General features: G+C 42.4%; 1 protein-coding gene across 1 annotated transcript in view; it reads left to right on the top strand.

The window, feature by feature from the left end:
* Positions 1-25,732, top strand: part of Pde11a (phosphodiesterase 11A) — a 353,700-nt gene that overhangs the window by 220,555 nt on the left and 107,413 nt on the right. The window contains exon 10 of the mRNA XM_034496108.2: positions 3,865-3,915. Coding sequence (XP_034351999.1) covers positions 3,865-3,915 — 51 coding nt within the window. The remainder of the gene's footprint in view (positions 1-3,864; positions 3,916-25,732) is intronic.

Below are 25,732 nucleotides of genomic sequence, written 5' to 3'. Positions count from 1 at the left end.
AGTCAACCACTGGCTCCCAAACAAACATATGAGTCTACAGGGTTATTCTCATTCAAACCGACACAGCATTGAAAAAAAAAATCCTCCCAAACTCAGTTTACAAAGTCCCTTAGAGCTAAATAGCAAGAAGTGCCTTGAGGAATTATGCTAAAATAACCCTTAGAAAACCTCCCGATTTCTTTGTCTAGAGTACCTTGATTCTCTTTCTTGGCTGTCCCAGGATTGCTAGCAGGGACTTGCTATCCTTCTCCAAGTTTACCCATAAGGGCTTGAACTGCAGAACAGTGAGAATCCCTTCCTGTTCACCCCCAAGTACTGGACCTTTCAGGAGAAGGTGGTCGAAAGATTCTTGAAGTCAAAAGTGGTAGTTCATAATAGGGTTCCAGCACTTGGGAGGCTGAGGCAGGAGAATCATCCCAAGTTTGAGGTCTACCTGGCTATGTCATGGATTCCAGGAAAGTCTGGAATATCGTGTGAGATTCTGTCTCAGAAAAGCAAAACAAACCAAATGTATTCTGAGCCCAATTCCTTCTCTACCCTCTTGCCTGTCTCTGAGTGGAATCATAGGAGATAAGGGAATCTCATAAGAAGATTCAAAGGCCAACCCCAAAAGCTTCTTAGAAATTTTATTATTTGTCAAGTTAAATAAAATAAACAAAGAAAATGTAATTGTCCTGAGAATATACCCAACGTACTTATTTCCTTAATCCTTAGCCTTGCCCTATGCACAAAATTAGTTTGATTTATCATAGATCTGAACATAAAGAAACAAACAAGAAAGTTCTAGAAGACAGTTCAAGTTGTACGCATGTGGGAGAGTGTATACACACATACACACATACACACACACACACCAGTAGCTTTCATGCTTCTTAGAAAAGACACATGAAACAGTAATCATAAAAATGGACAAGTATATTAAATCAAATTTTAAAACTTCAGTTCATTAAAAGCATAACAAGGTACAATGCACACAATTCCCAGGCTTGTGATCTCAGCTACTGAGAGTCTGAAACAGGGCAATATTCAGGGCATCACAGGTAGCCCTCCTCTTAAAAACAAGCAAACAAAAGTGTACTGTCACACTAGTCTGTGAAGCAATGTTTGTGAATATATACGCATATAGAACTTAATTCTAAAATATGTAAAAATCTTATACCTCACTTATAAATGAGTTGTATGTGAATTATAATTGAAATAAAATTATAAATGAAAAAGAAGCTAATGTTAAGTGAGCAGAGAGCCTTAGTTTGTAATAGTTAGTTGCTTCACTGATTCAAACAGTTTCAATTTAGTATTGTTAATAGCTTTTATTTATTATTAATAATAAAGGAAGTGAAAAACTGATTTAAGGAAAGTGGGAGCATGCCTTAGTCACATGCTAAAAAAAAACCTAGCTGAGCACCATCTAGTGGCAGAGATTTGAATTGCAGTTTTGGGTTTTGGGTTTTGGGTTTTGGTTTTGATTTCTCTGGTTAGCTGCTGATTTTAAAGACTTAATATAGAAAAAGAAACTTGCACACACTAAGAAAATCTAAGACAAAAATAAAGTTAGAGATCACTTTAATAAAATAGAACCAAAAGTACAGAACGTTTATTGAAAAAATATCGCAGCAACAATGATCATAATATATATGGGGTAGACTTTTAACTTACTATTCATATAATCAACATAAGTTAATGTATGTACATTATGTATATAATAACATAAGTAATTGTGTGTCAGATAATAGACGTGTACTCTTGCATTAAATTTTCCTATGAACTCTGTGAAATACAAACCCACTCCAGGTAATAACGTTACAATTAGCATTTTTCTGGTGGAAACTCATTTTGTTGTTAATAAGCAAACCTAAGAAATGTTACTTATCTCACAATACAATGTTTTGTGAGAAAGCTATGGAGAAAAGAAGTGAAGAGAAGGAGGACCATGATCACAGTAGGAGACAGAGTATTTACTACCGGTAAATGTTGCAAGGTTTTATTTGAGCATTTCAATAGTCTGCCATCATGTTCCTTGTTTCATACACACCTGTGAACTCCGCTGCACTCCAATTAAGTTTTAAGGAGTTGTTACAAGCTTTACAATGTAATATAATTTTTTCCTGTTGAAGATAATGGAAAATGCCCTCCTGCCTGGGGTTTCAGGTGGAGCCTCTGATTTTCAAGAACAGCTGCTGTTAAACACAAGGCGGCTCTATAGTAGAATTTCCATGGCACTTTACAAAGGAGATCCAAGGAGCCTGAGCAAGTTCTCAGGGCTGGGAAGTAAGAAGGCGCCGAAAATGTGGCTGCACCGACTGTATTGAGCCACTGGGAGGCACTGTCTCCACAGCTGTGTGCTTTCACCCGTATTAATGTTCCTCAAACCTTCTTGTCAATGGCTTATTAGGTTGGCATGTTGTGACATTGCTGTATCATCTAAATCAGAGTTCTAAGACTAATTAGATTTGGGAAATTCTGAGCTAAAGTTCAGAGGCAAACTGTGATTCTCCAAAAGTACAGAAAAATTTAATGGATCCCAAAGCTCAAGATTAGACTGAGAATGTGTTTGGTAGCAAGTAATATGTAAAATGCATATTTGGTATACAGGTGTGTGATACATTATGTGTGTTTGCCTGGAAATGTACTAATACTAGCTAGCTTAACACCCATGCACCTACTTGTCCTGTAAAAGAAGGAACTCACAGCAAAGCAGCCCAGGGCCAGGATATTTTTTCCTTCCCTGTTCTACTGTCCAGAACATTCATGGTTGTCACTTCATAGACACTAGAATTGAGTACACTTCCATGTATCAAAACTGAATCCCACAGAGGGGCAAACTCAGAAAAGAGACAGCCCCAGAATTAAGAGCAGTGTCATATACCCTATGAGGCCACCTTCATTTTCACAGAGCATATAGATAGATAGATAGATAGATAGATAGATAGATAGATAGATAGATAGATAGATAGATAGATTTACATACATGCATGCATATATACATACATACACAGACAGACAGACAGACACACAGACACACACACACACACACACACACACACACATATATATATATATATATATATATATATATACACATAGACATAGACAGACATACATACATACACACATACATACGTAGAAAGGTAGATATTACATTTAACCCTCTGTGTCAGTGCCTTGGGATATGGCGATAAACCATAAAGACTGATTTCTTATTTGAATGACATCATCAGGAGCAAGTTGGCCACAGCTCTACGAGTGTGTTTTCTTCATGTTGGATCTGAAGCTGCAAAAATAGCCCTCTCTGGTCATGGCCTTCTAATAATTCAGGGAGAAGAGAGCTGGTGAAACCATGTGATTGCCCTTAAGAGTCACATCTGTCACATTCCCTAACATCCCTATGGCTAATAAAGGTCACACACTAAGGCTAATGTCAGTAGGGTTAGGTTTATGATCCTATTGTCACACGGGTCACCAGTACATAACTATGTAATCTTTCCAGTGTGTTTAACAACAAGTGGGAGTAACGGAATAAACAGAAGTGGGGCCAGCAACCAACAGTATCTCCCATAAGACACACACACACACACACACACACACACCTTGCACACACATATTACAGAACATTTCTCAGGAGAGGTACTCACATCCTCTGGTGACTGTGGTCTTGGCCTGCACCATGTTCCTTTGAGGATACTGGTGTAACACAGTCAGCCTTCAGACTGTGTCACAGATGGTTTTTAGTAGTCTCTTGTTCAACATTGAAGTCAACTGTCAAGTCAAGGTGGTGTACGTGAGAGAAGCTCATTTTCCGGGGAGGAGGATTCTAGACAAACCCCATCGTGTCAGTTACTGATGTTCTGCCCTCTTCCCCATCAGGTGCTGTCGTACCACGCCACGTGTTCCAAGGCTGAAGTCGACAAGTTTAAGGTGAGGAAGGGAACCATAAACACACAAAGTTAAGCTTTGTCTGACTGTCGTCCTCACTGGGAGCATGAGCCACAGTCTTGGGCAGAGTGGCTTGGAGTCCTTTATTTTAGAGAGGTGGACGGATTACATAATTGAATAGTCCCTGTGTGGTTTACATGAGTCAATATGTCTTTCCGTGTGTCAAACATACAGATACAGGGTGGGGCTGGGGGGAGTCTGTATACTAAGGTGAGAATCTGGACGCCTGACTTAGGTATTGATTTTACTTCTAACTTACGGCCCACTTAAAAATTTTAGAGCCTTATTCTCTTCTTCATCTATAAAACTAAATCAAGAGATTAGGATCATAGCAGCTAACATTTATCAATGCTTACTGTATGCCAGGAACAGTACAAGGCTCTTTTATGTATTGGTCTATCTCAACCTCACAGCCCTGTGAAGGCCTATGCACACTATTTTTCAGTTGAGTAAACCAAGGAGACACCAAGTGACCAGTATAACCCGTAACAAGTATAAGAAATGTGATGATCCACTCCAGCACTGGAGGTCTTAACTGTGTGCCTTCCTGCTGCTCGGGGTGTCCCCCAGCTGGTTCCCATGGCTGACCAGTCTATGAATGAGTTTAAGCTCAGGGTGACCCCCAACTGGTTCCGAAGGCCAGCCGACAAGTCTATGAATGAGTGTAAGATGGTTTTTTGTATCTTGGTGGTTACAAAGATGTGGTTATTCTTTACTTTAGATGTGGTTCAGAACACTACCTTGTCTCCTTGGATTCCGACAAACCATTTTTTAACAACAGCCACAAAACAGGTGCTATAGCTCAATGGTATGATACCTGCCTACCATGTTCGGGGCCCTGGATCCAATCCCCAGGACTTCAGGAAAAGCAAAAGCATAAGAATGTTGGGAAAGTGATTTTTCTTCCTCTAAAAAGCTTTGTTCTTTGCATTTTTCAATTCTGTTTAAAAGTGCTGAGAATTATCCGGAAAAGCCACTGCATCTTTAAGAAATACTATACACTGTGATGTTAGTACATGGCATTTGCTTGCTGCTCTTCTAGGAGTCCTTTCTGCACAGAGGTCCATTGTATCCTTATAGGGAAAGAGTGGCACAGAGACCATTGGTCCTGATAGTCCATATTAAAATCAAATCATCTGAACTTCTAAAGAGAACAAAGAAAGACCCTGAGTACAGGGATAGAATTCCCCAGGAGGGCAAGGTACACACAATAGGTATGTAATGAGTTGTTATGTTAGACCGACACTTACAGAACAGTCTTAGAGTGGTACCCCAGGTCAAAAGGAGAGACAGCATTATCATGAGGTAATCGCTGCCCCACCTCCAGGAAGGAACAAAGCAATGGAAGCCACAGCACTCAGGGCCTATTTGTTGTAGTGGCAAACATCTTACATACCCTATTAGTTTGTTTCTGTCTCTGTAACAAAACACCTAAGACTTTGTAATTTCTAAGCAATCGACATTACTTAGCTCATGCTGTACAGGTTGAGAAACCCAAAGGTATGACTGATATCTGTTCAGCATCTGGTGTGTTTGCACGTGTGTGTGTGTGTGTGTGTGTGTGTGTGTGTGTGTGCGCGCTTGCGCACACACAGTGGGCTTCTTGCTTCATCACAACATAGCAGAAGGTGTCATGTGACAAGATAGAGCAAGCACTCCAGAGAACTGCTCTAAACCCTAGCTTCCCTCTTGGTAAGCCAGAAATCCATTCATTCATGGACCAAGTCAGGGCCCTCAGGACCCATCCAGCTCCCAAAGTCTCACTGACCAACACCACTCCAGTGATCACAAATTTCCAACACATGGAATTTGGAGATTTAAATCATGGTATATGTTAACTAGGATATGAGCTTTGTTATGGCAGAATTTTTGTATATTTTCTTCATGATTCTATCTCTACTGCCTTTCAAAGTACTTGGGCAATAGTGACACTCAGTAAATATTTGGTGAAAGAATGAATGAATGAATGAATGAATGCAAAGAATATCAGTATTATAGATCTTAAGGCAGTTAGTCATCAAGAAAATATTAAAACTGTAATATGAAATTATTTTAGATGCTAATTTAAATTGAATTTTATTTAATGTTTGCAAATTATATTTTTCCACAAAATAGTAAAAGCTTATTTACCTTAATAAAATTTAGTATGTAGTCATCAAAACACTAGATATTATATGATAAATCTGTAAAAATTTTGTTTTGATCTATAAATTTGGAGCATTAAACAATAAGGCAAAGAACTCGTTACCTAAAAATCTGATTCATGGCAATATCTAGCTCTTGCTAAAAAGATAATATTATATTCTATTATTTCATTTTTACTACTATTGTGATTATTCTTGTTCCCAAGGCAGGGAAGTAACCAGAAAGAAGACAGCAAAATGCATAATGAACTAAATATAACCATAAAAGCCACTCACAGCAACCTCCCAGAAATACAGCAAGCCACACATGGTCTAGAGCTCTCTGCTTTGTGAAGGTCACTAACCTGTATGCAGGTTTCATTCTTTGCTTTAGAGCAAACAGAACTCCTGTGTCTTAGAACACACTATGCTTTCTTCTATTATTAGCTCCCAAACATACTAAAAATATGAAGTATTTAAATTTGAGAACAAAGGGTTATTTCATCTTAAAACTATCAAGATTACTAACTGAACTGATTTATTCCAGATTTTATCCCAAAAGATATTAGCTGATATCCTATTATAATGTAATTTAGATATAGTAGTAATTTTAACCAAATGGTTTCTTCCTTGATATATAAAGTAAATAAAACATTATCCTAATTGATGGCTTGTGTCTATTGTAACATTAAGATGTAATGTGCTTACAGTAATCCTACATATAGTCATGGGACATTTATGAAAACTTCAGACTCGGTTGTATATAACTAAGTAAATAACTGAATAAATACTTTATTTTCACCAGTATATACAGACAAGACATATCTACATACAACTGTTATAACCTGTATTCTCTTTAGCACTTTTGAAAGTATGCATAGTTTTTTTTTTTATTAAACAACCTAGAGATTTAAATCTGGAGTCAGTGTTGTCCATAGATTTCCTGAATTAAAGGGTAGGTTATAAGATAGTTAAAGGAATGGTCCTAATGTTCATTCTACTGAGCTGGGACCAGTGCTCAGTGATTCAGAGATGACCACAGAGTTTGGGAAGAAATTATTTAGTCATCTGGTGGTAAAAAAAAAGATCTGGTGCTCAGATACACACAGGCACATGACGGATATCAATAGAAGCCCTCGATGCACCACATCCGGGATGCAGAAATGTGCATCCAGAGACCAGAAAGATGTGGTCACGTACATAAGTCCGAGAGCCTTTCTGAATCAAGAGTGGGTCTAATGGAAGCAGCGTTCACCTGCCTCCCTGTCTACACGTGAGTCCATGCTCAGCATGCGAGCCAGCTCCTGGGTCCATCTCATCCCTCAGCCACCCATGGACCCCTGTTCTTAGCTGAGAACGTGAGTGGATGCAAAGCCTGATCGTTAGGATGGTCTCAGCTGATGCCATGCTTCGGATAGCTCAGCCTCCAGAGTGTCAGCTGCACACATCAGGGACTGAAAGCTTCACTGCAGACCAGAGCAGGGACACATTCCTGCCAGTGCAACCATCAAGGGCTGGGAAGGACGGTGCAGGTGGAGAGGCCACTTGGTAAGGGCAGGGAAGGCACACTCTGAAGACCTCAGTAAGCAGTGTGAGTACCAATACTGGAAGAGTGGAGACTCTCCTGGCAGGGCAACCTAAATTGTTTTTAGCTAGCAACTAAAACTGAGCCTGTCTGGCTTGAAAGCAAGTGTCCTGACGCCACCCAACAAGTGGACTGTGCTTCTTCAAGAAAGTCAGAGCTCAGGCTTGTCTTTCCTAGTTTTGATATTCTTCATACCTCAGGAAATAGTCTTGTTTGTAGGGCCATTCACAAACACACGCAAAGATTCCCAAACTTCCAGGTCCTAATAAATTAACTGCCTTTGGAAGTCTGATTCAGATTATAACGTCGATAAATTATCCTTTATGGGCTGATTACCCTGTGCGTTAATGAGCAGACCAAGCTCCAAAGAATGTTTTCTTTTCCTCATTAACATTTACTGTTCCATGAACTTGAAATGAGAAAGTGACATAGAGAAAATGTGTGCAGATTTTAGTGCCTGTTTACGTCTCTTCAGCACCGCGCTAACAGGAATAGCATACAAAGACCATATTGACAATTAGATCTCTTCGAAGACGGCTAGTTTAGAGGCTTTTAATAACCTGAAGATGCCAGCTGTGATAACATGAGAAAATGAGCTTAGCGCACCAATTACATGCTCCTGTGGTTTTACACACTCTCCTCGGGTTCCATTGCAATGGACAGAGCTAATGGTTATCACCACCTACCGCCAGTCTGTCCGTTAGCATCAGCCTGTGAGCTATCTTAGGCTATAGTGCCTCCTTCAGTCATCCCTTCTTCCAGTTCAGAACTGCATGGGTTACAGCTGCAATCAAAGACGAGGCTCCTTTACTGCCCCATAACTGCCTCAGTAATTAAAAGCCAGTAACTCAAGGTGGCTGTTTGAGGCTGGACCACCTCTTCCATCATCCAGGTCTTCAGTGTTAATGCCTAAGCCACAAACTGATACCATGGCAAAGTAAATAAAACACCAAGAATAGACACACCTATTGGCATTTGCATATGGAAATAAGGGCAAAGGAAATGGTGAGATGTGGTGTCAAAGGTCATCCTCATCATCTAGTTTAGATTTAAGAGTTCACTTCTAATCACGGGATAAAATCTCGAGGAGAAGCAGCTTCAGGCCTCAGGATGACCCACCAATGCTGCTATGGCAAGCTACCAGGGTTCTTTTGGAAGGATCAGCAGTGAGGAATGATAGGCTCCCTTTGTGGGCAGGTGCTGGGGATGCAGTACACTATAAACTCAAGAAAATGTTTCTGTCCCTAGTTGTTACTGCACAAGATGGCCTCCTTCCGGGCCACTTCCCTCAGCCACACAGCACACTACAGAAAGAGTGAGCTCACGGCATTCAACCAGACCAGGCAACTCAGGGCATGCTGAGGAGGGGCGAGCAGAGGAGATCACTAAGGAGGGATCCAGTGAGCCAATGAGCCAATGAGCCAGTGAGCCAGTGATAGAGGCTGGCAGCTCACAGTGTCACCCACCAGAGCATCATTACCCCCCCCGTTCCCCTGCCTCTGACAGATGCTATCTCAGAGGCTCCTCTGCAGCTAGGACTAGCCTGGGACCTTGGTGTCTGAAGGAGGTGGGTCATTGTCTCTATGCTCCACCGACTTATTCTCTAGTATGCTGCTTCAGAACTGCCTACCCCAGCTTTCCAGTTGCCCCCAGCTTATTTCCTGGATGGCGTGAGGAGGCATGATGTGCACAGAATTTTGGTATCGACTTTTGCCTAACCTAGTGTGTCTTCCCACCCCACCCCACCCCCCACCCCCGTCCTTACTCCTGACTCTTGAATTTAAGGGATCGTTTTGACTTTCAATAGTATTTATGCCAAGTTTAGTATCCAAGTTTTTCTTTACTGTCAGAGCAAGCCATTGAACTCTCCCTGGGAAAGGCTCTGCAGGGAAAAAGAACAGCCTCGACACTGTCAAGGGCAGTCTGTTGACACTGCGGCAGGCAGCTGGCAGCCTGCACGGCTCAGGCTGCATCCATAAATATGTGGCCGGCCTCGTGCACAAGTGTCCAGTTCCCTTTATGAATTGTGTCTTAATCAAAGGCTACATCACAGAAAGGATGGCTGTACTTTGTCACTCTTGAGCACTGCAGATGGCCAGGGAGGGGATGATGTGCAGTGGCCAGGTCTTTAAGGCCAAGCTGGCCTTTCTTAATGCTGAGCTCAGCGACTGTGGATTGAGGGTCCTTCAAGGACCTGCCTGACCCAAATATATCCTGTGATGACCTTGACCTTCTCCCCCCCCCCCAGAGCAACACACACAGCCACTATTTGTCACTTCTTTCCTTTGGAAAACAAAGCAGGGACACCTTTTCCACAGGTCACTCGCTGGAAACATCTACTTTTGAAGTAGAAAGATTGGGTCTGGGGTCCAGGCAAGATGGATCAGTGGTTAGGAGTATGTACTGCTTCTGAGGTTGGGTTCCCAGCACCCTTATCTAACAACTCACAAACTACTTCTAACCCCAGTTCTGGGGAGATCTGATGCCTCTGGTCTCCTGGGGCATCTACACTCATAGGCACATAACCAACAAAACATAGGAACACATAATTGAATATAATTTTAAATCTGTTTTTCAAAAGTTCTGGAAGGTTCCCCCTCCTCCTCCAGTCAGTCCAGGTCACTTCATTCCCTACTGGTCCAGGGTCTCAGGCTGGAGGGCAGTTCGTGTTGTTTTAGAGTATTAGGAAGCAGAGCAAGGATGAGTTCAGAAAGCCCAGCGGAGGCTGTAGTGTGGCCCAGTGATAACCCTGACCCTTGAACTGTGAAGAAAATTAAAGAAGCCAAAGATGTCAGAACCTTCCCGGAAGGTCAGGACTGCAGCACTCTGTATTTGTTCTGACTTCCTTCTAATAGAAGCTGTGTATGGTTATGGATCTGAGCTGGGACAGGTGACCGGCCCCTTTACCATGGGGACAGGGGCTTGATTTAGCAATCTTGATGGTTTAATTCTTCCCTCCTTAACCATTTAGTATACAAGCAACCTACAAGCTCCTGCCTGCTCTCTTCCCTTGCCTGCACTCTGAAGCTGCGTGCCTTGGATGTAATCACAAAGCACCTCATGATTCCCCCCCCCCCGACCCCCCACTGCATTTCCAAGTGTTGTCCCATTCATTCCAACCCCGTTCCCGGCTCTCACCAGCTCAGCTCCTTGCTCTCTCCTCTACAGACAGTGATTGCATTCTTTGGTTCTGCCTGGGCTCCCTGTCTCCTCCTTCTTAGCCTTTTCTCAAATCCAGACAGAACCCAGCTGATGGATGGCGTTCTTCAGTGGGTTCCAGGCTCCTGCTCACAAAGCTTGGCATCATCTACAAGTCTCTAGACTCGGTCTGGACATTAAAAGTGCTCAACTCCCCAGTCCACTCTTCAGGCTTGTTCCACCCTGGCCGCATGCTGTTGGGTTGTGGGTCCCGTGTCCACTCCCAGGTTACAGCCACTTGGGGAGGCGGGACTCAGTGAGTTTGACTTTATCCCACACCTCTCCAGGCAGGTACTGGGCGGTAGGGAAGCACCAGGCACTATCTCTGTGTCAAGTCCCCTTGCCACTTTCTCCCTCTCTTTTCTTTGAGCCCATCCTCTTCTCTATCTCTGCATATTTACAGCCCTACTAATCCATTTGCGCTCACTCAGCTCCCTCTTTCCCAGTCCTTCCCAGTCCTTTCCAGTCCTTCCCAGTCCTTCCCAGTCCTTCAGGCAGAACTGATGCTGCCTACAATTCTCTTCAGTTTCTGCTGCAACATAAATCTTGGCACACCCGTCTAATCAGATGGTTAGACTAGGAACATTTTAGGGGGGTGGGAAATCTTTGACTTGTTCATTTTTTTTTTATCCCTTATATCATATAGAGCCATGCTTGGCATCTGGGTGCATCTTGTGATCAGGTCCACTGGACTCTGCCATTTAGGGTGCAGGGAATTACAGTGCACGGGAGAAAAACTGAAGCAGGGATCTATGACAAGAGCAATAATTGAAAGTTTTGTATTAACCTTGACTCTTTGGTGCTTTAAACTCCTTCTTGTAGGTACCTGCTTAGCAATTTTGAGTCTAAGCTCCATGAACATAAAGGGATCCGTCTTCTCTGGGCTGAGTTCTGGCCCGATTCTTGGTGCGTTCTGTGAAGACAGTTGTCTGTCTGCTGTAGGCAAGAGTTTTCACAGTGTTGGCAGTTTCTTTACTATTAAATAAAATTCTGCAAATTTACTATTAAATAAAATTCGTGTATGTTGTTAAGTGTGTTTACATTTTTTTACCTTTGTTTTGTGTGTGTGTGTGTTTCATGATTTGTCTGTCTGCCTGCCTTAGTGCATGTCGCAGTGAGCATGTGAAGGTCAAGAAACATTTTTCAGAACTTTGGCCTCTCCTGTTATATAGGTCCCAGGAACTAGATTCAGGTCATCAGGTTTAAAGGCAAATGCTCTTTGCCTGCTGAGCCACTCACTGGCCCCGACCAAACATTTTAAAATATATTATTTCCCTGTTTCATGAAATGACTTTTTAATGCTTTCTGTAAGCATTTGATATTGTGTACTGTCTCCCCCGTGAGTTTGTGAAATCAAGTACTGGCTTGGAAGGTCTTTGTGTTTATGTTTCAGCTGAGAACGGATCCATTCAAAATCTTTAAAATATTTGTGAATCCCAGTGCCGTAGGTTCTGAAGCAAGGCATGAAACGCAGAGTGAGCGTAGAACCTCTGCCCTCAGGGCTGCCTGCAATCTCAGGACTACAGCTGTCCCTTGACACAGTCTGTGTTGGAACGGGTATGCCATAGGATAAGAGCATCCGTGTGAACAGATACAGACAAAACAGCTACCGGTTCATGTAAATGTTCTGGGTTTCAGGTTCTCTCATCTGTACAGCAAAGCCATTTCCAGCTATAAAAGGATTCCGCTTTATGAGCCTATAAAGTTTACCCGTAGGAGTGAAGGGGAAATAAAACACAAAGGAAAATAAACGTTGACAAAACATCTTGAGGTCTTTATGATTCCGAATGAGCAAAGGTTTGAATTGAAGATCAGCTTCAGAATCGAGGGTATTTGTTGGAAGGCTGATTTAATTACATTTTACAATTAATTTTCAGAGGCTCTCGTGGCTATATTATACTTGAAGAATAAAAATGTAATGATACTCATGGGGGGGAATATGGCAATGTTTGGTAAGACAAGCCTTAGGCTCATCAGTATAGAATCTATACCCTAGCCCTGCCCATAAATGTTTAAATAGTAATTGTGTGTTTAAAACTAAGAAGTAGCAGTGGCCATTAAAAACAAAACAAACAAAAATGGTACCATTGCTCATAACCCTCAGTCCGTTGGTGAAGGGAGGGTCCATTGCATGAGTGAAGCAACCAAGAATTAACCATCAGGAAAGGCGGGAGTGGTACAAACTTGTGTAATCCTAACACTCAGAAGGCACAGCCACGGGGAAACCAAGAGCTATGGGCCAGCCTGGGCTACATAGTGAGATGCTGTTGTAAAGGGAAAAACAAAAACCAAAAAACAGACAATAAGATCTAGAAAGAAAAATGTACTTGACTTTGATGGCTTCCCCCAGCCCTGGTTTTATTTTGATTCGAGAACATTCCATACACTTTAATTAGGAACATGGAAGCAAAGTTCTGGAATTTTACCCTGAGACAATTACTTTTGATTCAGCTATTAATCTTGGAAGCTGAGCAGCATTTTGACAGCCTTGGAAGCAAACAAGCAAAGGTGAAGCTGTCTAGGAAGGAATTTTCGGTAGAACTTAAGATACTATTTTTTTTAAAGGACTACCTGTGGTGTTCTTTAGTGTGTGGTGTTTTGTTAGAAATTTCTCTCCGGATCCATGTTTGTACCATCCACATGATTTCCTGCCCTGGGATTTCAGACTGTTAAGAAACATACAGGAATTGGAAGCAGGAAACATGGATCCCCTGCATTATCTGTGGAGCTGGGGCAGAGGATCCATTACCCTGACACATCGCCTATCTTCTTTAGTCCAGTTGCCTATCTTGTGATGTAGAAATCTCTCAACATCTGGAAATCTCAAAGAGAAAAGAAGGGTCCCACTTTATTATCCTGCACTCTCCAGGCTGCCAAGGACCATGAGAGAAAGATAACACGGCTAGAAGATTGCACACATCAGTTCAATGATAAAGTACTTGTCAGGAGATAAAGTCCTATGCTTAGAGCACAAGAACTTATGAACCAGATAGAACAATGAGAAGGAATATGTGAGGTGAGGGATGTGTAATCTTTTTTTTGTTGTTAGGGATATCATAAACAGTATGCCGCTTGTATGAAATGTGATTATTAGAATGTAAATTCGTAAAGTACACACACACACACACACACACACACACGTTCTTATTCTGGTTTGTCTCACTGAAATACACCCCCATCCTCTTTGTGTGTGTGTGTGTGTGTGTGTGTGTGTGTGTGTGTGTGTGTGTGTCTTTGTTCAACTTAAAAGTATAGTCCTATGGTTTAGAGTTTTAGCTCTGGCTTAAGGGAAGGATCTCCCAGCAGCTTATTGTCTCCGAGGAGATAAGCAAATGGCAAATCCTTGAGAGAACAGGATCTGAGATGAAGCACTTTGGCCACTGGGTGCCATCCTTGCTCCACGTAAGAATTTCCAAAGCCACATATTTTTAGGGAAATGGTTAAAACCTCAAAGATGGATTTCAAAGTAATTTTGAGATATAATAACATTGGTGTGTGTGTACATGACCTGGAATATGTTAGTGACACCAACGTTGATTCATTCCCCAGGCGTGATCTGGAGGGCTGGAGAGCAAAAGCTCTGCTTGGTTTAGCCTCATGAACAAAGCCAGGAGAATGGCCGGCATGCTTGATGTACCACAGTAAGGCACCCTGTGAAGGCGTGGAGGTCATGCAGAGGGCCAGGGATTGACGAGGTGGGGCCTTGTAAGCATCTGGAGGTCAGAGGGTCAGATGCCCCATTAATTATCTTTATTGTTATTTGTTTCCTTGGCGCGTACGCAGCACTGTGCTTGAGCTAGCTGTCTGGCAGGCCCTAGCCCTTCAAGCGTATCTCTGTCAGGCCTGAGTTAGTGAACTTTTCAGAACTTCTTTTTCTTTCAGGCATGCTGAATATTTGGTGGAAGTAACTCTGGGGTGAACTTTGCTCCTCTGGAAGCAATCCCTGAAGTTCACCACTCTAGCCTCGGAATATCCAGAGTTAAAAACTTAGCAGCCAGGCAGAATTTTGCCTACTTTGGGTTTGAGTCTTATAGATAGATAGATAGATAGATTGACAGACAGATAGATAGATTAGACATAGACATAGAAATTGCTATATGGCCTCCATATATATATATATATATATATATATATATATATATATATATATATATACATATATATGGATATATACATATATGTGTATATTCATATATAAATTTTATACATAACATATAACATATATATAACTAAACTTAGCATTATGAGCAATTATAGCCACAGAGAACACTCTAAGACTGCTTTGTAATACATACTGGTGTTTTCAGAGCTTTGGCCATTTGGTTGGAAGTGAAGCAATAAACAAAGAATTGAATTAAAAAGTGACGAATCTGTTAGGTCTTAGTGTAACACAAAGTTGAGACCGCCTTGTAGAAGGGACCTAAGCTTATGTCAGCCAGCCTTCTCGTTGATCCTGGAGCAGAGGCTCTCATCTTACTAATGCTGAGACCCTTGGATACAGTTCCTCATGTTGTGATGACCTCCAACCATAAAATTATTTTGTTGCTACTTCATAACTGTAGTTTTTCTACCGTTACAAATCGTAATGTAAATACCTGATATACAGAATATCTAATCTGTGACCCCTGTGAAAGGGTCATTCAACTCCCAAAGAGATCACAACCCACAGGGTAAGAACCACTGCCCTAGAGACCATACACGGAGAAGCATTTACAGTACTGGAGGGCTAAGAATGATCAAATTAATACCCCTAGGGAAGGAGAGGATATGAGACTAGCTAGGGAGAGCTTAAAGCATCAGACACTCTCAACCTATCCAGGGATAAGAGAGTCAAAGCCAGCTATGTGGTTCAGCAGTGTCAGGTGGACAGACTTTAAAAATGCATTTCCTCTCCTTCCTAGAGAATGGCACAGTGCCAATCACCGCATCTTTCAAACATGGCTCCGCACGGAGAGCAGTGCTGCTACAGCCCAGCATTTCTGCTGATTCGGAGCTTTTACGGTCCTTGCTCTGTTGAGTGGTAGCAGCAAGCCTCTGAAGGAGCTAGTGGTGGCTGAACTCAGCTGCTGTATCAGGAAAGTCTTGGAAGGACCACCCTACCAATCAGGGGGCCTCGGTTTGTGCTGCTGACGTCCTCTCCCCTCCCTCGTATACACTCAGGTCACTCGGTGTGATGGTCCTTTAGAAAATGAGAAACACAACCTGCCAGGTCTGCTTCTGGTGCATTGCTTGTAAAAACTCATTTAATTGTTACAAAACTCATTATTTTCCCCTTGCTTTACAGATGACAAACCTAAGACGCATATAGAAATGCCTGACAATTGAAATGTCACAGAACTCTTTGTTTTAGAAATGCCTGGCCCTGGCTTGGTCCTATCCCCATGTTCTGATTACGAGCCCTGATAGAACCTTGGCTTTGGCTCCTTTGTTAGATGAGTTCAGGTTTGAAGTGACTTGGGTGTGTGCGTGCAAGTATGCATGTATATTTGTGTGTGTATGTGTGCATACATGTAGGTGCATGTGTGTCTGTGTGTGTGTGTGCATGTGCATGCATGAGAAAGTGCCTATCTATGTAGGTTTTCATAGTCTACAAAGTTATCCAGCCCCACTGTTTCCCGGGGTGGACCTCCTCAGCAGCCAGCATTACAGTGTCAACTTCAAGGGAAAGCTTTGTTGGATAACAATAATTTTCCATCCAAAGCATAAGTCCCAAACAACTCTGGAGCTGACTAATCCCATTCCTCCTGCTACTGGGCACATTTCCTAACATATATCATAATTCACCTCTGCCCTTTCCAGTGACAGAGAGAGTTCTGGGAAAATCCAGCTCTGTGATGGCTTCTGCAGGAGCAGATGGCTGCCCACCCAGCTGGGCTCAAGCTTGTCAAACAGCTCTGCAAAACATTGAAGTGACTTTTGAAGAAGAACACTTTGTACCCTTCCCTTCACCCCCAACTAGAAACACTCAAAATTCAGGAAAGAGGGAGAATGGAGTGGGAGGGGCATGTTCCCTAATCATGTTGCTCCAATTAGAAAGAAAGAAAGAAAGAAAGAAAGAAAGAAAGAAAGAAAGAAAGAAAGAAAGAGGGAGGAAAGGAAAATAAAAGAAAAAGAGGTCTTACACATGCCCCTGCCCTTTAAATACTGCAGGAATGTTGGTTTCTACCAGAAGTGTCACCCAAGCCACCAGTGGTCTCTCTGAAGTGAGTTCACCATAATTCTCTAAGAAGCTGGACAAGCCAAGGAAGGGTCTATCGGTCTAGTGTTGAGAAAGCCATTGTCTGCACAGTGTTCTGTTTGAACTTCTCCTTCCATGTGCACTTTGCTCTTTCACTGTGTGGTGTGAAGGGCGAGTGAAAGATCCCAATGACAACAGCTTTTATAAAGTATACATACAGTGTGCCTGACATTTCCCCAGTAAAGGTTTCAAATGGGAAGACTGTGTGCACCCAAAGGGAAAAACAGCCCCATATATTTCATTCCTGCAAACCTAACTTAGTCTTGAAAACATCTGACAGTTCTTAGAGCTGGTCTCTATGACTCTGCACCAATCGCCCAGATAGCACCTGGACCAAAAGTGCAGAACCCGACATTGCAGTATTCAGCCTATTGTGGCAAACTTGGTGACTGGCGTCTGTCCAAGACTAGGTTTCTTGATGTAACCCCTATAGAAAAAGGATGGTTCCCACTTTTCACTTTACAGAATCTTGGGAACACTTTCTGATTGGCTCAGGTGGTTCACATGTCTATTTCTGGTACCAGTCCACTGTAAGGAGGGCTTTGTGAACAGAATAGTATCAGTTTCCAAGTGGACACTGGTAGCTAAGAAAGACCATTTCCCCTGGAAAGGACAGAGGAGCATAGTGTACTGTTGCTGTCCTTCAGTGTAAGGATGCTCACAGCTTTCAGATGTTGACTTTCAATCCCCATCGGGCCTCCCCACTGCCCCTGCTATACCAGAGACATTTCCTGAGAATACAGATGGGATGCTTATATCATAATGTATAGGTACCGGGTGACGATTACAATAGATCTATCTGCTGAAGCAGTTCCCCAGCAATTGTGGCTAGGTACTATAATTGATCAGAATATTTTCATTGTCTCCCTCTACAGATAATCTGAGTGTGGGTCACGCTGATTTGGCTGTCATCCACATAATTTAAAGTACTCATATATAACATATCTTTCATGGTTGTGCCCATTAAGTTGGCCTAGACGCCTGCATGGCCATGTATCGTCAGCCCATACCAGACCAGCAGCTTTCTGCTGAGCCTGATGCTGCTACAGACCCTGAAAATCTCCTTTCAGCTGGATCAACCAATAACCTGCAGAGTCCTTCTGGGCAGTCATTTCTTTGTGAATTAATTAGGTCTTCCTGGAAGATTAAACAGATCAAATAGGCCAAACATCCCTATATCCAGTGTTTGAAACTAACAGTAAAACAGCTCGATTTCTAATCTACTTCCTGGCCTCATTAGAATTCAATTAGCAGAGAACCCCCTTTCCTAGAGGCCCTTTGGCAGATTTGTGTGTGGACAGTTAACCTAGGGGTAGCAAAGGCAGTTACTTGTAGCCAAACAATTCTCTCTGACTGCAAGAATGAAGCCCAAAGATGTTTAGATAGGACTGAACTTCTCCCAGCACGATGCAAATATTTTAAGTGGACAGAGTGAGATAAACTGCATCCAGCCCTGCCCCTGACCCTGGCCACATCCTGCAGCTGCCAGAGTCTCTGGACTTGAAAGTCAGAAAGGAAAGGTCAAGGGGGTCAGGCTAGAGACAAAGAGACAGAAGAATTTACAAGTCCCTGTTGACACTGACGGAAATCGTTTCCTGAATAAACAACACTGGACTTTGAAATATATAAACGGACATTCTATAAAAGGTGTGTGTAAATAGCCACATATTTCTTAAGCAGGGGAGCTCTCATCAGGCCATGAAAAGCAAGGTATTTGGGGGTAAGTCAACCTTATGTTGGTTTTTGTAATGTGTGTATTTTCCCCCATCTCAACTATTCCCTTCACTCTCGTTCTGCAGCTCGAGTGTAGACTTGGGGAGATTTATTCTCCTTCTAACAGGGTGTGCTATAGTTGTCACTCAGCCTTGAAATAGTTTTCCTCTCCAGTGGAACATCAGACCAGTGATATATCTGCATAGCTATACCCACCTGTCACCTTTCTGCTGGCCCTAATGCGTCAGCATTCCACAGAAAGCCAGACCAGCCAATGGCGGCGCTCGAAGCTGCTGCCTTTATGGGACCCAGCAACAGGAAGAAGTATTTCATTGGTTGTCGGGCTTTCAGCTGGAGAGGAGGCTGTTCCAGATGGGCCTCAGCTGTCTAGATAGGGACGAGGTTGTGGGGGTGGAGCAGATATTTGGGCACAGGAGCCTCTCAGTGATAAATGTGGGGCCATCATACATGCTGTACATGCATGATCCTTAACGTTCTTACCCTCTCCCCCCGTAATCAAAGGTAAAAGAATGGTGCCACATCAGGGCAGCTGGCTTTAATCTGCAGGATCCAAGATGCATTTTAAAAAATGGATTCTGGTCCCTAATCTTTTCATGTGAATGTAGGGTCCCTATGGGAAATTAGTTAAAGCTTGTCTGCGTGTAGACAGAGAAGCCTTTGTCTGCTGTAGGTGAGATCCAGTGAGTTTGCTGAATATGGAGTGTATCCCCAAAGTTATTCTGCCAGTATCTGATCTCATGAGCTATCTTGCCCTTGATAGCTTGTATAAGCTCTGAAGCAAAGGCCAGGGAAGAAGACGGGGCTGCCTGGGCTTGGAGTGGCAGGCTCTTCTGCCGCTTGCCTTAGTCCACTTTCAGGTGGAGAAAAAAACAACCCTCTTGCTGTTTTCCCTGTTAGTTGTTATTAGAGCCCAGGTAATAAACACTGGTTAGAGCTGCATGTGAACAAAGCCGTCAGGGAGTATGCTGAAATAACACGCTGTGAAAAGGATGCAGAGCATAAACCAGTAAGCCTTAATCTAACAAAGCCAGCTTTGGCTGCAGAGCCACCTGTGTCATTTCAAGACACTTGGTTCAAGGGAGGGCATCCTATCTCAGTAATGAGAACTGGGTGAAGCCCATTCAGATGCCTCAATGCCCGACATACCCTGCCATTGGTCAAGGAGAGTGGAGCCCTGCACAGTGGACAGGGTGATGTGACAGCTTACTCCTTAGGAACTGGTTGACCTGTCCAACTTGCTCTCGGGGCTACGAGCAGCCAAATGGGCCAAAAATACTGTCTGCTTTCCCAGAGAGTTAGTCAGATGGGAAACTAACCAAAACTCACAGTAATCATAATTAACACTGAGCAACATACTGATGTTAGATAGGACACTGTTACATGCTCATTCTGTAGACACGCATTAACCAATTAGTGTTGCTCTGTCCCTCTGAATGGTATGAATAATGATGGTAGAGTCAAGTCCCCCTGCACTAAACTCTAGGCTTTGCAACCCGCATCTCCCCAGTCCCCAACGAAGCACCTGACATGTAGTAAGCGCTCAGTAAAATATTTGTTAAGTGATAAAGGAGTGAATTGATTTGATTGGGAAGTGAATCAATAAATATCACAGAACTTTTAAGTCTGCTTGTGCTTCACAGACTTTGGGGAGGTGCTGGACATTTTGATCTTTGGCCTGCCTATATCTCAGCTTTTGAAGTGAACTCAACTCAGGAGACATGGCTGTGATTGTGATCCTTGCAATTGCTTGAGATAAATGTTATGTTTACACTGTTTTTATGGTAAGGAGATTGAAGCCTACAGAGGCAGAGTGAGTCACTGAAGGTCACAGTATGAACTGGTTACAGTCTAAGTAAGATCTGAACATGGGTTCAGATTCAGGTCTCTGCAGCCCACCCTCCACCACTGCCCCTGTCAGAATGTCACAGTCCAAGTAAGATCCAAGCACAGGTTCAGATGCAGGTCTCTGTAGTCCCTCCCCATCAGAATGCCACCTCCATTCCTTTGGTGATTTTAAACACAGGTATGAGTCCCAGGACCAGGCCATGCTGCATATGCCCACAATGTGGACACTAGATTCAAAGCCCAGAAAAGCCGCTGAGGATGCATTGGGGCAGGATTTGGGGATCAGTGTGCAGATATTATTTTGGAGTCAAACAAAATGAATGGAGACATAAGATCCAGGTGGGATGAGAACCCTGCTTCTTTCTTGGTATTCAGGGGGTAACTAAGCTTGAGACTTACATTTTGATCTTGTGCTGGGCTTTGCAAAGATGAAGAACAACTCATCCCTGCAACCAGCTGCCATGTTCACCAGACATGGGCTCAAGACCCAGCCTAGTGCCCCATGTACCATGAGATCAGGGGAAATGTGATAGTTCCTTTACAACTACATAGTCATCATTGTGCCGCAAGATGGACACCCACCACCACCACCACCACCAAGTTGTATAAGGATTAAGTGAGCTAATGACAGGGGACAGTTTTGAATTCATTATGACACACTATAAACACTCGGTAATCATTAAAGACCTTTCTACTTCATTCTCTTATATCATTAAATGAAGAATTTAAATGAAGAATCCTCATTTTTGAGCATGATATAAAATGAGTTTAGGAAATTATTATCTGTTCTGGCCTTATCTCCTTTGTTCCTCTTTATTTAAGGAGGAAGAATGTGTTTTCTATACCAGTAAAACTCCAGAATGAACTCAGAGCTACAGTGTGTATCATACTATGCTTTCAGGGCCTAGAATTCTCAGGTTCCTACCCCTCATATCCCAGGAAGATAACACTAATGACTACCATCATCGGGTCTTCAGCACCTTGTAGCTTAATGGTTGATGGGCTATCACCAATTACAGAAAAGTCTTGGGTGGTTCACTTACACCAGTCTTGTCGTTGTGTGAGGAAGGGCTGTGCTTAAGTCATCATGCAGATGTGTGCTTCTAGGATGGGGTCAGGGTACCGCGCGCCACCTTACCTACCACCACCAATGGCCATAGTCACAGAGAAGGAAGAGCAAATCAATGCCTTGGCTAATGCCTAGGCCTTCTTTAAGATGATCGCAGGGATGTTTTTTAGTTTTGTTTTGCTTTTATAGTGATGGAAAGTTATTAGCACACCCAGCCATTTCTTACCTTATCTTTTCTTTTTGCATTTGTATGTGTGTGTCATTAGCATGCACATGTGTGTCCCTGTTCATATATGTGCGGTTGCATGTGTATAAGAGTGTATATGTACATAAATGCACATGCATGTGGTAGCTAGACATTACCATCAAAGACCATACTTTTTGCAAAGCCAGTCTGTTAATGGCTTTTATAACTGTGCCAGAGTATACCAGCCTGAACAGCCACTGGCTTGGGGCACAGTTCCCATGTTGCCAAGAAGAAGCAGAATCCTGGCCAGTATGTTTGCTAATGGCCACATTCCACTATCATAAATTCCATAGAACATCCAGATCTTGGGATTGATACCATTTTTGAGAAAGAGCCTTTAATTACAATGTTCATCATTAAATAATAGTTGCAATAAAGGCTCGTCTCTGGGAGCGCCAAGTCACTTTAATTACAGCCATGCAGACCCAGAGCTTCTCCAGGTTTAGTGTCAGTATTTCTACCCTGGAAGGAAAATGTGTTTCTGTTTTGAGTTGTAAATTGAGCTCCTAAAGATTCATATTGCCTTAAAATCCCCAGAGATGCTCGGAGAGCAGGCCTTTCCCTCCAGCCAGGGTTCTCAAGAAGAAGGTGGAAATAAAACCAAACTGACAGTGAAAGTGAGCTGCAGTGGGTGCAGGAATTAACGGTGTACTAACTATCTAACTGCCTGGAATAAAACCCGGATCGGCAGTGATTTGTATTCTACTGGGTGGAAGTGGCGAGGATTTTTATATGTTGCCGGGATTACATACTGTCGTAAATGAAAAAAACCTAAGCTCTGGATTTTGGTGGGACCTGAGAAAGGACCTTGGAGCCTCTGTCTTCACCTTCTAATTTGATATTGCTCAGCTTTTCTATAGCCTCCTGTTTCAATTCATAGTTGATAACTGCAAACAGCTTCTAAGACACAGTAAACTAGCACCTAGAGTCCTGGCCAACAGCCAATGGCCTGAGACATTGTTCACTGTAGGGATAATGAAACAGACACTAATAACAACAGTCATTGCTGTCCCCTAATGAGCACCGGCTGCACGCGGGCCACCTCACATGTGATCATCCAGCCAGAAGATGTTTCTGGCTCCTGTGACCTGATGGGGTATGACATCAGCCAAGAGTAAAGCAACTAGCTCTGGAAACATTAAAGTGAGCTTCCAGTCACTGTGCACAGATGCCAGTGCAGCCCCTGCCACTGAGCGCCTGCACAAGTCCTAGCAATCAAGAGGAAATAACAAAACAGAGAACAGGACAGGAGGGGAAGGGAGGGTTTATGACTTCATATGTGAACAATTTCAGCCACCTTAGGTTTCTTTTATTTATTTATTTATTTATTTATTTATTTATTTATTTTTGTTTTTCGAGACAGGGTTTTTTTGGTATAGCCCTGGCCGTCCTGGAACTCACTCTGTAGATCAGAAATCCACCTGCTTCTGCCTCCCAAGTGCTGGGATTAAAGGCCTGCGCCACCACTGCCCAGCCCACCTTAAGTTTCTACCTGTAGATATTTTTACAAATATGTTGTAAATATTTTTACAAAATATGTCAGTTTACCTATTTTTATTATAAAATTTACATACAATATATTTTGATCATATTCTTTCCCCTCCCCCAACTCCTCCAGGATCCTCTCTACCTCCCTAGACACCTAGCTTCACAGTATATACAATGGTCAAAACAAACAAAAACCCAGTAAGAGAAAGCATAATAAACAAAACAAAAGGCACACACACACAGACAAGTAGAAACACAACAAAATGGAGTCCATGTGTTTTGTGTTGAGCCACTACTCCTAGATCTGGGCCTGGGACCTGTCCTGGAGTATGGTTGAGATACCCAGTGACACTTTTTTTTTTTTTGGGGGGGGGGGGGCAGGACTGACTTCCCTTTGCAAGCAATTATCAATTACAAATACATTTTAGTTAGGTATGGGACTTTATGTCCCCTTCCTCTTCTCCATACTGGGATTTTGACAGGTTTGAACTTGTGCAGGTCTGGTGTGCACTGCCATAGTCCCTGTGAACGTGTGTGCATCAGCCCTGCGGTGTCTGGAAGTTTTGTCTGGGAGTCCCCCACCACCTCTGTACTCTTACATCTTTCTGCCTCCTCTTCCACATAGATTCCTGAGCCTTTGAGCTTTAATGTGGTGTGTGAGGGGATGCTGGAAACTGAACGTGGATCCTCTCTGCAAAAGCAGCCTTCTTATATATATACACATACATACATGTACATACATACACATACATATTATATACGTGTATTCCAATCTGTCATTTGAATCCCATAAATATATGTGCATGTGCACATGTACATCTGTGTGGGCCTACGTGTGCTTTTTGTTTTGTTGTTATGTTTTATATGTATTTATAGTTATGTTTTATATGTTCTATTTTGAAGCTATAGACACGCATGTCAGTTTCTATGGCGCTTGGCATCATTTGTCATCTCTAGCACAGGATGACAACTTTCTGGACCCATCTCTGTGACATATTAGTCCCAGTTGTTTGGGAAACTGGAGAGTAGGATCTGTCTGATCTGGCCATGTTTCTTTCATGCTGTGACACATTTATTGACGAGATAGTTGTCAGTAGCAAGGACTGCTGTCCATAGCCATGAAAATAACAAAGCTAACTAGCTCCATAATCCTGCAGCCACAACCTAGGAAGAAAGGAAACTTTCTGGCAAATGTAACATGACTGAACTATGAATCTCTGGAAAGGAGCATTAAAAAGAACAATAACCAAAAATAAAAGGGGAGAGAAGCCGTCAAAAATGATTGCTATATATTGCTATAACTCCAGCAAAAGATGTGATGGTGATAATCACAACGGATCAGTGGTAAGATAGAGCGTGTCTGGTGGAGAGAGTGGTCCAGCCAGCCAGCCTCTGCAGGAGCACGTGCTCTATTAGAACGACTTTGGGTATCAATCTACATTATTTTCTACTATCTAATTCTAAAGCAGAAAATTTCTACTCCTGGCAGAAAGCCACATTGATATTTTATTGTTATTTCTCCCAGAAAATAGCTTCCAATGCTGAAGAATAATTTTATCAATATAAGTAATCTACCCGCTGGTGTGTTATATCATATTCGATGGCAAACTGTGAAATGTAACATTTTTGCTTTGACGGCTTATGAAATCCATCATCTATTTTCATAGATCTTCATCCAGAAAGAAAAAATTTTGATTTCTTAGGATTTGTAGTCCTATCAGAAAATGTTTGAATAAAAGATTCGCTCCTTCTGAAATCAATATCTGGATTTACTGGTAAAAGCATAGTCAGTGGATGACGTGCTACTATAATCATTTGTCCTTTGTGACCGTTAAAGAAATAATAATAATAATAACTGCCGTCTCGTGTTTATAGTTTGTACCAGAGACACCATAAGAGGGAGTAGCATCTTTCAATCATCTGTACGTCCCAACTTTCCCAAGAATGACCCACACCACTGTCTGGAGGCGGGGCCTGCATAATCTCAGTTCTTAACAAAATGAACCTGGACCATGTAAACAAAGAGCCTCACTAAAAGGAACCAGAATAGACAGAACTATGTCTTTATTCATTTTCAGCACATACATTTATAATCTGCCTGTGCTCTTTAGATGGGTTAGTGTGCACTTCATCTAGATTGAGCCATAAAATGAACACAGTCTGAAGTTTCCCTTTAACCAAATCATCATCATAAAGAAGAAATATTTCCTCTCAGTGATAATTCTAATTCTAAAAACATTCCTTTCTTAATCAGTTATATTATTAGTCATTA

Source organism: Arvicanthis niloticus, chromosome 2 (genome assembly GCF_011762505.2).
Source record: "Arvicanthis niloticus isolate mArvNil1 chromosome 2, mArvNil1.pat.X, whole genome shotgun sequence".
Taxonomy (NCBI): Eukaryota; Metazoa; Chordata; class Mammalia; order Rodentia; family Muridae; genus Arvicanthis; species Arvicanthis niloticus.
This window is presented reverse-complemented; position numbering and strand designations above follow the sequence as displayed.